This window comes from Silene latifolia, chromosome X (assembly GCF_048544455.1).
Source record: "Silene latifolia isolate original U9 population chromosome X, ASM4854445v1, whole genome shotgun sequence".
Classification (NCBI taxonomy): Eukaryota; Viridiplantae; Streptophyta; class Magnoliopsida; order Caryophyllales; family Caryophyllaceae; genus Silene; species Silene latifolia.
Genome location: NC_133537.1, coordinates 321,280,565 through 321,295,428, shown reverse-complemented (window position 1 = coordinate 321,295,428; position 14,864 = coordinate 321,280,565). Strand labels below are relative to the sequence as shown.

The 14,864-nt window shown below is 39.2% G+C and overlaps 2 protein-coding genes and 1 long non-coding RNA gene across 3 annotated transcripts; 2 read left to right on the top strand and 1 right to left on the bottom strand.

Moving 5' to 3' along the window:
• The first annotated feature begins 2,862 nt into the window (after window positions 1-2,862).
• Window positions 2,863-4,672, top strand: LOC141617964 (transcription factor TCP19-like). Its single transcript, XM_074435095.1, has one exon. The coding sequence runs from the start codon at window positions 3,102-3,104 to the stop codon at window positions 4,245-4,247; it is 1,146 nt and encodes a 381-aa protein (XP_074291196.1). The 5' UTR covers window positions 2,863-3,101; the 3' UTR covers window positions 4,248-4,672.
• A 1,510-nt stretch (window positions 4,673-6,182) lies between these two features.
• On the bottom strand, window positions 6,183-14,622 carry LOC141617967 (uncharacterized). The gene is made up of 4 exons (XR_012531262.1): window positions 14,294-14,622; window positions 14,164-14,191; window positions 7,034-7,154; window positions 6,183-6,742 (listed from the first exon to the last, which is right to left on the bottom strand). It is a non-coding gene; the product is annotated as an uncharacterized LOC141617967 (long non-coding RNA).
• On the top strand, window positions 10,544-12,239 carry LOC141617965 (peroxidase 66-like). The gene is made up of 3 exons (XM_074435096.1): window positions 10,544-10,819; window positions 10,909-11,097; window positions 11,496-12,239. The coding sequence occupies exons 1-3, from the start codon at window positions 10,610-10,612 to the stop codon at window positions 12,057-12,059; spliced, it is 963 nt and encodes a 320-aa protein (XP_074291197.1). The 5' UTR covers window positions 10,544-10,609; the 3' UTR covers window positions 12,060-12,239.
• Window positions 14,623-14,864: the final 242 nt, after the last annotated feature.

The window sequence follows — 14,864 nt, the reverse complement described above, 5'->3', positions numbered from 1 at the left end:
TTCTTGGGCAGCTGGTGGAGCTCGTCCATAAGGAGTATAAGACCCAAACATGCAGCAAAAAGTACTTTAGAGCTTGCTTGGACAAAAGAAGAAAGCTTGAAAGCGATGTTTAGCACATACTCCAAAACCGTATTCATTGTGACCACTTGGTTTTGGTGCTGTCTTTTGCATCTGATTTAAACCCTTTCAAGATTAATTATCCTAGGCAAAAAGGCTCTAAACTCATCATAGAAGAGTCTTAGGCCGGAAAATGGCATGTGTTCTTAGACGGAATTAACGTTGGACCTCGATTTTGGTGAAGGACCAAAACCGGGTAAAAGGATGCTTGGTGTTGTTGCCATTTTTGCTTCAGAGTTCCTGCCAGCTTGGAGGAGGCTGCCCCTGACAGTTATACTGATTTGCCTTTTATAGACGAAATAGCAAAAGTGGATTTGCCTAAAAAAATTGTGATTCCGTCTATGAAAATTTATTATGGGACCACAGATCCACATAATCATGTAGTTCTCTATAAACAGAAAATGTTAGCTGCATCTATCCCTAGTGAGTTCAGGCAAGTCTGCATGTGCAAGGGGTTTAGAACAACCCTGATCGGACCTGCTCTGCAATGGTATATCAACTTGCCAACGGGGAGCATCCATTCTTTTGTCAACCTGATCAACAACTTCAACTTGCAGTTTGCAAGCAGCAGAGAGTTGGAAAAGCGGTCCAACGATCTTTACAGAATTACGCAGAAGCTATAGGAGACTCTCAGGGTATTCCTCGCCAGGTTCAACAAGGATAAAGTCTCCATTCCCAGGTGTGATGTTGGAACAGCAGTGGAGGCATTCAGACGGGGGCTACTACCTCATAGTGATTTATACAATGAAGTCACTAAGTATCCCTGCCATACCTTCGAAGATGTCCAGGCCAAGACTCTTGCATATATCAGGCTGGAAGAAGACAAAAGTTACAAAGTCGGATCATCCAGTGGATCAAAGGACTTTGAAAAGAGCAATAGAAAGAGCAACAAAGGAAACAATTACAGACCTACTCCATATTCCAGGCCAGACCATTCAGAAGTCAACCTGGCATACGAGTATCAAGGTAAGGCTAAAGTTTTCCCACCTATTTCCGAACATAACTTCAGTGTTGATATTGCAGGCTTAATCCAGCGACTTGACAAGATGGGATCATCGGTCAGATGGCTTAGGAAGGTGGAAAATCCCAACCCTAGGAGAGACAACTCCAAGTGGTGTGAATTCCACATGGACATTGGACATACAACGGATGATTGCTTCACCCTGAGGAAAGAAGTGGCCTACCTGTTGAAATCCGGATACCTAAAGGACTTGATCAGAACAAAGGGCAGAAATGGAGATCAGAGCAAGGAGAACCAGGAGCAAAAGTAGGACCGCAACCTTCCTCCACCACCCCCAATTTATGAAGTAAAATTCATATCTGGTGGGTCGGAAATTTGTGGCTTGACCAATTCAGCAGCAAAGAAGATAGCCAGGACGCCAAGGACTACATCACCCTGCAAACCAGATCATGTCCCATCAATCACTTTCAGTGATTGTGACTTGGTAGGGATTCCTGACGTTCATCATGATGGCCTGGTAATCTCATTGCATATTGGAACTGCTACAGTGAGGAGGATCTTGGTAGATGGAGGCAGCTCAGTGAACCTAATCATGCTTGATGTACTGAAAGCCATGAATATTGGTGAAGAACAAATCACCAAGAAGTCCAGTGTGTTGGTAGGATTCAGTGGAGAAACCAGAAGCACATTGGGAGAAATCCATCTCCCTACTTATGTTGAAGGTGTCTCATCCTATGAGAAATTTGGAGTCCCGGATTGCTTATCATCCTACAATGCAATCCTGGGCAGGCCATGGATCCATAATGTCAAAGCTGTACCATAAACCTATCATCAGTGTATCAAGGTACCAGCGGACTGGGGCATAGCAACAATCAAAGGGGAACACAAGGCAGCCCAAGAATGCTATACAGCGGCCTTGAAACCTTTCAAGGTAGGTAAGTCCCTTGCATAGCAATTACCGTACCCTGTCAGGAGCACTTATGTGGCACCATCCAGGATGGAAACAGATCAGATAATCCTAGACCATGAGTATCCTGACTGGTATGTTCTAGTTGGCCGGGTTTGACGCCCCATATTGTGTCAAGCCAGAACTGGTAAAGTTTCTTAAGAATAAATCATCTCGGTTTGCTGGGTCTCATTTTGATATGACTGGAATTAGTGCTGATGAAATTACTAATTTATTGTCACATCATCAAAACTTAACCCCCATTTAATGACCGTTACATTAGGGGGTACCATGAGCAGTTGAGCACAAAAAAGGAACCACAAGGATACCATAGGCAGATTCTTAAAAACGGGGGTACCATGAGAAATCTGACAAAATTAAGGGGTACCATGGAAAATTTTCGTTAATACAATTTATACAAAACTATAAATTGTTAAGTATTTAATTGATACTATTATTTGAGAAGGACTTCACCTATACTATGTATCAAACAAAACTGTAACTCGCTAATTTTGTTTACACGAAAAAAATTGAGAGAATTTATAAATTGAAATCATTATTTTTAAGATATAAAAAATATTTTTTTAGATTAACTTTCAGCACATAGCTAAATTATCTTATTCAATTTTCGTTTCAACTTTTTTTTACTCAAAACAAAACATAATGACGAGAAATACGAATAATTATTGAGACTCTATAATATATATAATAATTTATTAAAAACAAAAAACTTCATAAACCGTGCACATTTATTGTATAGAGTACTAATATTGAATCAACCGAGTAATATAGAACGATCTTATAAAAAGAAGAAGTTGATGAGGGAGAATATACAAGTTGGGTGAAATTCAACCAAGCAAATAAATTCGCCCAAAAGTAGAAGACCCCACCAACCAACCCACATACACACACTCACATAAATAAACATCAAAACAAAAACCCCTTCACTTCTCCCCGCTAATAGCCGCTTTACTCCCCCACCCCACCTGTCTTCCTTCCTTCCTTCCTTCCTTCCTATCTTTTCATAAAACCCCAACCCTTCATTCCTTCCATTCCTTTAACCCTTTCCTTTCTAAAATGGCACAATTCGAACCTTCGTCTTACAACCCTAACAACAACGACATTATCCGCGCCGAACAAGACGATAACGATAACGATGAGGAGGAGGAAGACGAGGAAGATAGCAGTAACACAACAATCAACTTCAACTACAACAACGAACCCTCTGAAAAAGTTTCAATTGATTTTAAAACGGAGCCGTTAAAAGAAGAGCCAAACGACATCGTTTCAATTGACATGGGGGTAACGCCAACCCCAACCCCAGCGCCAACGCCGTTAACTGTGAAGAAACGGCCGTCAAAGGACCGTCATACGAAGGTGGAAGGTAGAGGGAGGAGGATCCGAATGCCGGCTGCTTGTGCTGCCCGGATATTTCAGTTGACCCGGGAACTTGGTCATAAGTCTGATGGTGAAACGATTCAATGGCTTCTTGAAAGGGCTGAGCCTTCTATTATTGAGGCGACGGGGACGGGAACTGTTCCTGCTATCGCGGTTTCTGTTAATGGAACGTTAAAGATTCCGACTACGTCTGTGGTTAATGAGGAGGATTCTGATGGGAAAAAACGACGTCGGATTGGTAATACTGCTTTTGTTGATGTTCAAGGGTACGGCGGTGGTGGCGGCGGTGTTGGTCATGGTGTTAGTATGTCTAGTGGGTTGGCACCTATTATGACGGCTAATACTAGTACTAACCCGTTTGTTACAAGCGGGTTAGGAGTAGGACTACAGGCCCAAACCCGACTAGAAGGTGGGTTTGTGCCTCTATGGCCCACTAATGCTGTTCAGGGGGCAACATTCTTTATGTTGCCCTCGCCGTCCGAGGGAGTCCAAGTCCAACAAGGTCAGTTTTGGGCAATCCCGGCTGCAACGGCTACACCTGTATTTACCCTGTCGTCTCGACCGGGTTATTTCCCACCCGGGGAGGTTCGAGTGGCGATACCGGGACATGAGACAAGTGGAATGCCTAGTGGCAATGTAAGTAATGAGGGGATGTCAATGGAGAGAGGACATGATAAAAGGGAACTGCAATTGATGAGTGGTAGGCCAATTAATTATACTGATCAACAAGAGCCACAAGTACAAGTACAAGCACAGCAAGGTGCAGGGTCAGGAAGTAGTACAACAACAACAACTAGTACACCTTCATCATCACAAGGGGTTTGACATTTTGGGTTAAAATTGTGGATCATCATCATGACCACATCGTCATCTTAATCACAAAATTCTTATTTAAGACGAGGACTAAGCTGCATCTTAATTTATGTTATTGTTGAAAATTAGTTCTAATTATGGTTTTAATTAGAAGGGTCAAGAAGAAGTAGGGAGGAGATTGCTCACTAAAAGGTGTGGGATATTGTTGGACCCATGACATATTGGTGTTGGGTAGATTTCATTGGTGGAATTTTCTTAGGAATTCATTAGCTAACTTACTAGTAGTACGTATATGCTTTTATTTTTAATTACTATGCCTAATGCTTGTTTAGAATTTAGATGTCTTCTTGTTATGTGTTTGTAAAGTTCTAGTTTAAGTTCTAGCTAGAGTATTAGGAAGTTGTAATGGACTAATAAAGTTGAATTTTATGTTCCAATTCTATGGCTTGCTTATTCAACTTATCAATGGATTAATTCTCCTTATTTATCTTGTATCTTTAAGATAACTAATATGCGAGAATCGTCTTCGTGAAACTAGATGCTTAGGGTTATAGAGATGTTGTCGTTCTATACTTTGTTGTAAGTAGATAGACCTCATAAAATTAACCCAACCTTAATGACCCAATCAGAATAAACCCAACCTTAATGACCCGGCCCTGACCCGTGTCGAACCTTATAACCGAATTGAAGATACAAGCATGATCCATAACTCAAATTGACTCGATTCAAATATTTTTGCGCAAACTAATCATCATGTCTACATAATATGATAATAACAAAACTCGACGTAATCCGAAATAACCTGAGCCAAAGCCAACCCGTGCACATACAAAAGTTGAAGGCAAAGGCGTTTCCTTCCTCTCAAAAGAAACGTATTCGAAAGCATGATGAAAAAGGTGTGGGGTCATGGGCCTCATGGGTTTAATTTTGGTGGGTACCATCTTCTAGTTTGTACAGTATCAGTGGACCCACCGCAAAAAAATAAAAAAATTAAAAAAAGTTATAGAGTTGGTCTTGCTTAAGACGGGTCGAATCTTAAGACGGGTAGTTACACTCATAAAACAAATAGGGGGGACAAGGTGGGGGCACCCCCATGTGCCTCCCACTATCCTCTATTTGGGCATTTTGTCTCACAATATGGTATCCGTCTCTTACTAAAGACGGATAGTGCCCGTCTTTAGTAAGAATTTGTGAAAGTTATAAGGGGGCTAGGAAGCACGTGAGGAGAGTTGTGCACGTGTTGATGGGTCCCACTCCCACTTGGAGATATGGTGCTACTAGCTTTGTGTGATGAGTGGGTCCCACAAAGGTGGGTCAACAAGTAATTGTGGGGGCGCGTGGACCAAGCAGAATGGTTCGAGGATAGTGGGGACCACCACAATTGGGCGGGCTTTCATGTGATATGTGGTCCATTGTGTGGACCCAGCAGCCCTTTCCACTCCTCTAGACGGGTCCCGTGGTGGTCCCACTTACAGCTCTCTTTTTGCTGGGTTGGCCCCTTTTTTAATGGCCTACGGGCTGAGGATTGTAGGGTTTGGTTTTATGAGGTTGGCTTATTTGGGCCCATTTTGGTGAACCCGGTTCTGTAAAATATAATAAAATCCATCAAACTCACTAGTCCCCACACCTTGAACGATCGGGCTGGGTAGTGGCCACTAGTGAGTGGGTGCTCTCATCTATTGCACAAGGGACCGGTACTTTTTAGTGGCGGAGTCAGACGGTGCTAGCTGTATAATGAAATAGTTAAAGCTTTTAGTCGATATATTGTACAAGGGACTCGTGCCTCCTAACATTAAATACTGGCTCCGACACTATGCCTCTTTACTTCTTGCAATAATCATTACCAACGCTTAAGTGTTAGGGGATGGTTGTCGGACATACGCACCGTTAATACCTTGTTACCGTGTGCTACATAAAAGCAAATGCAAGGTAGGCACAAGAACAAAGTGGAGAAAGATAACCCTACAAAGTACAAACATGTTGGTCCGAGCATATTTTATCATCAATGACGCAAGTTTTGTACATTCAACCACTGTATCGTTAGACTTATGACTAGTTTGTCATTCAGTATAAATGGTGATCATTTCCTTTTGGGATCTCGACTAAGACCATGTCTTTTGAGTGTACTGATATAGTTTCGCATAAGTGTAAATTTGTTGCTTCCAAGATGATAAAAATAAGCCCATGTGTATATCCCCGTCTTATGCAAATCATCGAAGAGCAACCTGACTCCATAGTTTCCCACAGGCTCTGCAGACATAATCCCAACATGGCGCCGCCCAAATATTACCTTCTCACCTCCTACGGACCGAATCTTGCTGTCTGCAGCAGGGCTGTATACTCTCAGAAATTCAGCTGACAGACTAGATGCATGTCCATCAGCAAACTCAATGTCCACAAACTTGGGTGCCCGAAGAGAGAACTTAGTAAGACGAGGTGCATCTGTGGCGACATGAATGTGTCGAATTGCTCTCTGCAACATCAACATTCTTATTCTTCTTCAACTCCTACAATATCCCGAATTGAAATGAATAAAGAGAAGTGAGAAATGTAAATTCTGTTTTCAATTGGCGGCGGGAAAATTCATCTCACTTTTCACTGACTTCTGAATTACTGAAAAGCTTTGGGTATTTTGATTTTGAAATTGGGTATACTTTAAGCAATTCTCTCCATAGTGTATTTTGGTGTGTGCTTAAAATAAGAAAGATGGTCATTTTTCATCGACTGTTCATTATAATCAAAGATTTCAGTAATTAAGATACCAAATTGGGAAATTATAAAAGTTGAAGCATAGCTACCTGGGATTGTGGTCGATTGATGGAGGGGACAAGTGGCGACAACTAAGGGTAAGGCAGGGAATCAAATCGTCGCAAGATGTTGTCAAAGTGTGTGCAAATTGGAGATGGACTTGGGTCGAATCTGAGTGAAACCATGGTAAGTTAGTATAAGGTGCTGGAGGAGGCATTGAAGCTTTTTTTCCACATACATTTTAGCAGCAACATTTTTAAAAAGTGTGTTGCTTTTCGACTAAAGAATTGTAACACTTCTTTAAAAGTGTTGCATTTAATTGTCTAATGCAACACTTTCTTAGAAAAAGTTGCAATAATAATTTCAAAAGTTTAAAATGCAACAATTTTACAGCTTCAACATTTTCATTTTAAGCAAAAACTCATACGAGTACAAGACAATCACACAATTAAATACGAGTATATCATTCATTTTAAGCAAAAACTCACACAAGACAATTACAACATGTACTAATACTCATATAGCAATGATTTGAATCATATTTAACCACTACCCTGACCCACAAATCATTATAGATTTTCATTCATACTAGAATTTACTAATATTTTCTCCATCATCTTACCATCAAGTGATGGACCATACTAGAAATGCCTAAAAGGGAGAAAGGATGACGGAAATCACATGCAGAAGACTCAATTGGCCTCCCAAAACCTTCCTTTACTAGGACACAAGTGTGGAACAAATATTTGGCAACTCTCTCTAGCTCACACCCATTACGCTATTCGCTATATCTCATTGCGCATCTTAGCTTCGTCATTTTAACCACAATGACGATACTGACCCTAGTATGGATACCGTCTTTGCCCACATGTTTCAAATGAGATGCAATGACCATAACATTGTCCATAATTCAGAAAATTCTCTGGACTAACATTGAAATCTTTTAACAGTGATGATTAGTACAAAAGAATATTTGAAGGCAACAGTATCCTGGAGTCGGATCAATCTTTGTACTTGGATTACAAGACTAATAAGTATTAAGTTGGACCATATGCTAAGTACATGGACTTTATCTTCACTGATTTTGCTTCAGCTATGGTCCTCTGTAACAATGGTGCTACAAGTAATAAATGAGAAGGCGTTGTAGGTGTATTGTGTATAAATTGATCACAGAATTGAATAAAAACATAAATAAGATTATCACCCTAAATTCAAAAAAGAAATTTTAAAGGTATTATTTTTTTAATCAAAATAATAATTAATTTTTACAAAAATTAATTATAAACATTAATTTAGGATATCCACCGGGTGGTTAAGCGGGTGATAGACTATGATCCATATACCACCCTAAATTCACCCATATCCATATCCTACCCTAAATTCACTCATATCCATATCCCACCCTAAATAAAAATAAAAATAAAAATCGTGTCCATATCCCACCCATTTAATTTCGGGCGGATGAATATGCAGAGGATTAGGGTGACACTGCCATACTTGCCCCTAAGTGAATAAAGATTCTCTCAATTTATGTAAGAAACACGGGGACTAGCCCATTTACGCTCTAAGACTATATTTGAATATACTTTCTGTAACCATTTACTAATACACATTACTTTTCATATTAGAGCTATGACCGTTAGACCGTTTCAAAACAAAATCTGGACTATCAATAAGAAATAGACCTATATCTCTATGAAGAAATGGAGAAAGTCCTAATTAAACCTAAGCCTACCTGGTAATAAGTTTAGTTGGTCACCTATCGACCATCGTTTAATTGTAATCCTCACTTGGCTCGACATGGTGACAAATGGTTTTGGAATTTGGATTGAAATTCTGTTGGGTTGAAATTCTTGGTTCGAGCTCAACTTGACTCTAAAGTTCATCAAGCCTAAAAAAAATAAGTCTCGAGCTCATCTAGAAAAAATTTCCTTTTATTTTATTTTTTCCAAATCTAATTTATAAAAAAATTTCGAGTTTTTCAACTCAAGCCTTAACAAACTCGAGTTAGGCCGGAACTTTGGATTGAGTTCAATTTAACCAAATTCAAGCCATGCATTGGCGAAAATCATTTCCAAGGCTGGCTAGATCGGCTGAGCTGTGTTACAACCCTAATAACCCGATACATACTTGGCATATAAAGACTATACATACACGGAGTAAAACTCAATCCCATTTTAGCACAACCCTAATTTGTAACTTAACTAAACCTAGCAAAGTTGACTAGGACCTCAATAACCCGATCATTACCCGGTCCGACACTCGAACTAAGGACCCGAACTTGATCCATAACCCGAATTAACTCAACCCAATTATTTATTGGTGTACATTGACTATTATCTCTATATAACGTGATAATAACAAACCCGAATTGACCGGAACCGAAAATGACCCAACCCGATCAAAGTATCTAACCCGAAATCCACTCAACCCAACCGGACCCGAGCCGGTTGACCCGTTTGCCAAGTCTAACTTTAACCACCCTAACCCTTCAACCAATTAAATCACTTGCATTATGGCCCAATGGACCCTGTCAAGCAGCCCAATAATCAGTCTAACGTCAAAAGTTTCTTTTTTTTTGCAAATAAAAAAGGAAACAAAACAAGGATGACAAACATGGAAATTGTTTATAATGTACTTCACGTGAATATGTATGTACTCCAGGTCTCACCAAACCGTACTCCTCAGAGGTCTCCCATATATCTTCTGATAGATCAGTATGAACCAACAGTCTTTCCTTTGGTGACATCCAATTCCTAAGATAACTTGCTATTTCTAAATAAGAAAAATACTATGTTGAACAGTCTGCCATCAGCTTGGAATTCGATCTTTTTTTATGATTTGGTGAACACCGTAGCAACACAGCATTTCACCAAATTTTTGGAAGAAATAATTCGACAAATATTAGTGCTAATAGCGCTCTTGTTAAACATTATTTCACGTAGAAGAAAAAATATGATCATAATTTCACAGTTAACATTGGAATCAAAATGAAGATACCATTAACCTAAATAATAAATAAATAATCAGACCATTTTCTGGTCTATATTGAGAATACTGTCATGGTATTAACTATTAACCAACATGTTGATAGGACAATGCCAGAACTCCACCGGATGCTATCGAAACTCGGTTCTACCCTCTCACATGTCTTCATTTAAGGTCCATCATTTCAATAAATCCTAACTATTGTATGCGAGAGGGTGAAACCGAGTCTCGATATCACCGGGTGTCACCATCTCATTTTCCATATAAGCATATGCAAAAACATCCTCAGAATCAAAGAATAGTAGTTGAAGTTCTGATGTGGCTAAAAGCATTCTCTAGAATCTAGATGCTTGAACATAAAGCACATAATTTTCCATACAGAAATTGACGGAAAACTAAATGAAAAACCCTAGTAAACTTTTTCTTAAAGCACAATAAGAACAAATAATAGTTTCTAATAATCCTACTTTTTAAGTTCAATGAGTAACTTAAAAGATTAGACCATTCCTCTACTCCAAATATGACATGGCTCTATAACACAGTACACAATAACTATAAATAGAGCACCCCAGTTTTTAGTACTCCATCATCATAACCTTACAGAACTTCTCTTTCCCTCTTAATTTCCACAATACCAAATGGCTACTAAAATTACCTTCATTTCAACCCTTTTCCTTCTCTCAGTTACAGTTTTCCGTTCTCAAGCAGCATTGGATGGTCACTATTATGATCAAACATGTCCACAAGCCGAGAGCATTATAGCTCAGACAGTTCGTAATGCTACAATCTATGATCCTAAAGTCCCAGCTCGGCTCCTTCGCATGTTCTTCCATGACTGCTTCATTAGGGTAAGTCCCTTCTCCCTTCTCCCTTCTCCCTCCAAAATATACAGTTCATTTGTATTGAGATGTTTAAGTAATAAATTAAATTAAAACAGGGGTGTGATGCATCAATTTTACTGGATTCAACACCTGAGAACAAAGCAGAAAAGGACGGACCTCCTAATGTTTCAGTCAGAGCATTCTATGTCATTGACGATGCAAAAGCTAAGCTTGAGAAGGCTTGTCCAAGCACAGTCTCCTGTGCTGACATTATCGCGGTTGCTGCAAGAGACGTTGTCACTATGGTAAGTTCCCACCATTATTTTCCTGATTTCTTCTATTGCTGTTCTTCTTCATATTGCAAAGCAGCCGGTATTCGATGCATTAATGAAATGCTAGATGCAAATATCATTATGTTTCATCTGTAAAGAGTGCTGTCAATGCAGAGGTAACATTGCGAACATCCTGACCACCTCACCCCGTGATTTGCATAAACCCTTGAGGCACAGGACCAATGTTGTTATTGTAGTATTCCCTTTCTAGCTAAAAAGTAAAGTTTTTAATTAAGTGTGGTGAGCTTTTTAAGGTTTTTGGGCGATTTTTCAATTAAACAAACATTAATAGCCTGCATAAAAACCCTGATTCTTCATCCTGTCCTATCATAGATCCTTCTTACCTTTTGTTTTCCCCTTGTCTCTCTCAGAGTGGAGGGCCGTATTGGAATGTGCTCAAAGGAAGAAAAGATGGCAGGGTGTCCAAAGCCAGTGACACAATCAATCTTCCAGCCCCTTTCTTGAATGTGACGGGACTAATCCAAAGCTTTGCTAAAAGAGGTTTGGAGATTAAAGATATGGTTACTCTCTCTGGTGGCCACACACTAGGCTTCTCACACTGCTCATCTTTCCTACCTCGTCTCCATAACTTCAGCGCAGTACACGACACTGATCCTAGCATGAATTCTAACTTTGCCAGTATGTTAAAGAATAAATGCCCAAACCCAAAGTCCAATGGAGATGCAGGACAGGTCCTAGACTCTACTGCAACACGATTCGATAATGACTACTACAAACAACTAGTGGCAGGAAAGGGGGTGTTTTTATCAGATCAGTCATTGTTTATTGATGAAAGGACTAAAGCGATAGTTGAGTCATTCTCACAAGACCAAAGCTTGTTCTTCCAAGAATTTGCAAGCTCAATGGTAAAGCTTGGTAATGTGGGTGTAAATGAAGTAGGAGAAGTCCGAGTGAACTGCCGGAGAGCGAACTGAGTGACAAGGCAAGAATGAGGAGTGCAGGATACAAAGGATGAAAGGAGGATGAAGAGAGAATAAGCCTGTAAATATCTGGGCATTTATGAGAGATATTGTAAATTGTACTGTCCGAATTTGTGTATTCAAAGTTCCAAACAAATAATGCAGCATTGATTATTTTTTTATACTCAACCAAAACTATGTCCAGATTTACTAATAGACAGGAAACAGGAGAAAATGCATATAGAAAAATCTGATCCAAAATGACCCGACTAAATCTTAAACAACCCACTCTGTAACAGAAAGGACCTGATAATAGGCACACCCTGAAAGACCTAAACCAACTCAATCCGATGAAGCCCAAGTGCATATTACAGATCCAAACCGAACTTGACCCATACCTGATCCAAATGAATTATTTGCCTGGTCTGAATATAATTAAAAAAGTATGACCTTAATGCCTAAATGATCTTAAGAAATACCAAATACGACTTTGCTTCTTCATAAACTTGCGTGTACAAACTAAAATTGTAAGAAAAGAGGTACAAGAGCCTCAGATTTGAGAAGCAGACAGGGGTAGAGGGGTGAGGGCGCAAAGGAAAATGAGAAATTTCTCAAGGTAAGAAAAAATTAGGAGCAATTCCTGACTTCCAAAATCTATAACTAACCTTTCATGTTTGAAAAATGTATTACAAGAACAGCAATCAGAAAGAAACTAATAGAATTCTGTTGTTTAATGATAGCAATAGATATTATAGTTAACTGGCTTCAGAAAAAATTGACATCTGACCGAAAAAATCCCTCTTAACCCCTTTAGAAACATTCTAGGCCTTATGTAGCATCAATTTATCTTCATTGATGTGTGCCTAAAAAAATTCAAATTTAAGAGTGATGAGAATTCCTTTGCTCTGCAGCAATGCCCAAACAAACACAAAAATGTGTACCAAGGTCGCGGACCCACAACTTTAACATGACTATAGAAGCTGCCATTCTCCTTTGTTTAAATTTGTTTGCTATTGATCGTTGTTGGCTTTCAACCGGAACACTAAACTCCTATGTGCACCCTAAGTATATGGCAGTAATCCGAGCCTAATATAATATACCCATAAACCCAGGACAAGCACTCCTACGTATATCTGATTAATTGTGTTTTCAAGAAGTTACCATATCACCACCAAAAACTCTGAAAGGACGCAATAAGCACCCATTTCATGGTAAGACTCAGTCTCAAATCTCAGCAAGTAAAAATAGACAGTTATGTCAGTTTTTTCACTCACAATTCACAAATACTTCACCGTCTCTTAATATCCTTGATGCACCCAAACGAAGGGCAAATGGAATAGTAAATTCATAAACTTGTCATAAATTCCATAGAGAGAACTAATAGGCGTTATCTCAAATTGCTCAACAGTTACACGGCCAGCATAACATGTCAAACTAGCTACATCCTCAAGAATTACTTGACTTCATACCTCTTAAAACTTTCTATGAATGAATCTATATTAGAAGAATTAGTTGACCAATAAAGTAGATAAGTTTGACATAGTTGATCTTTGAACTTTCCAGGATGTGTTTAATTGGTACATCAACTAAGCTATGTTACTTCGATCCTTCATATTACCCTCGCATACCAAAGCTCAAACATGTGTATAACACTTGGACACATCATTCCAGTTGAAAGGTGAAGGCGTTTAATAAAATAGCCGAGTCTGAGTGTCCGAAACTAGGACACACCCCAGCTATACTTCAGCATAGCGACTAAGCCCTTCCTCCGGTGACTGCATTTCTAGCTATAGTCTAAAACCGATAGAATACTTCAGTAGCTTAATTGAATTTACCAGAAATGATCAATGCCTTAGTAATGTGCACCGCCTTTCCTCGAAAATTCCTCACAACTACTCCTAATACCCGCTCAGAATATCACACACAGCCTCCTAATACTCCGAAAAACCGAAATTCATAAGCACACTAATTAATACAGTGCTATATACATCACTAAATAAATATTGAACAAACAGAATTCAGCACCTTCCAAAATTCAAGCAAAAACACAATAATAATCATAAACTTGCTCAATATATCAAAAATAAAAAACAATAAAGTTGCGAGATTCGGTACTTACATTTTTGAAGCTCTTACTCCTGAAAAAACTGTACATCAACAAAGAAAAATTAAGATGAAGTAGAATCAATTAATAATTTGAGAGAAATCAAGAAAAATGTGGAAACAAACGAGACAGTAGAGACTGAAACCTTCAAAGTGTAGGTGATGAGGAGAACCTCTCAAGGATTACAGTGTTCGCCATTGTTGATAGTCAATTATGTGAGAGACTTTGTTGACGCTGTAAACTTTCCGGCGATTTAACGAAGAAAAATTGAGAATGGCGAGGGACTTCAATAATTCAGAGCAGGCAAAAGCGGACCCGACCCGATCCGGCTGAACCTGGCCCGATCCAATCCGAAATTGGGTCAACTAAAACCGAATTGACCCGACCCGATAAGCGATAACAGCCTTATTTTTTCCAATCCGAACCCGACCTGAACCGACCCAATTCGTGACCCGATATTTTCTCAATCCGATAATAATTTAGTTTAAATAAGACCAAATTAACATTCATCTTAATTATTTTCATTTAAAATTACAATTAATATACGACCCTTGGTCTAAACATAAAATTACCATCTAAAACTAAATATATAAGATAAAATATAACTTGACCCGATAATTCGACCCGACTTGCCACCCGTTGATGACCCGACCCGAAGATGACTCGATATGAACTAAGCCGAGTCAAACCTGTCACTGACCTGACATAACCCAAAC

Excerpts from the sequence above, each read along its gene's own strand:
- LOC141617965 (XM_074435096.1), top strand. The coding sequence starts at position 10,610 with ATGGCTACTAAAATTACCTTCATTTCAACCCTTTTCCTTCTCTCAGTT. Across the intron at positions 10,820-10,908 it reads TCCATGACTGCTTCATTAGG|GGGTGTGATGCATCAATTTT; the intron begins GTAAGTCCCTTC and ends AAATTAAAACAG. Across the intron at positions 11,098-11,495 it reads CAAGAGACGTTGTCACTATG|AGTGGAGGGCCGTATTGGAA; the intron begins GTAAGTTCCCAC and ends TGTCTCTCTCAG.
- LOC141617964 (XM_074435095.1), top strand. The coding sequence starts at position 3,102 with ATGGCACAATTCGAACCTTCGTCTTACAACCCTAACAACAACGACATT.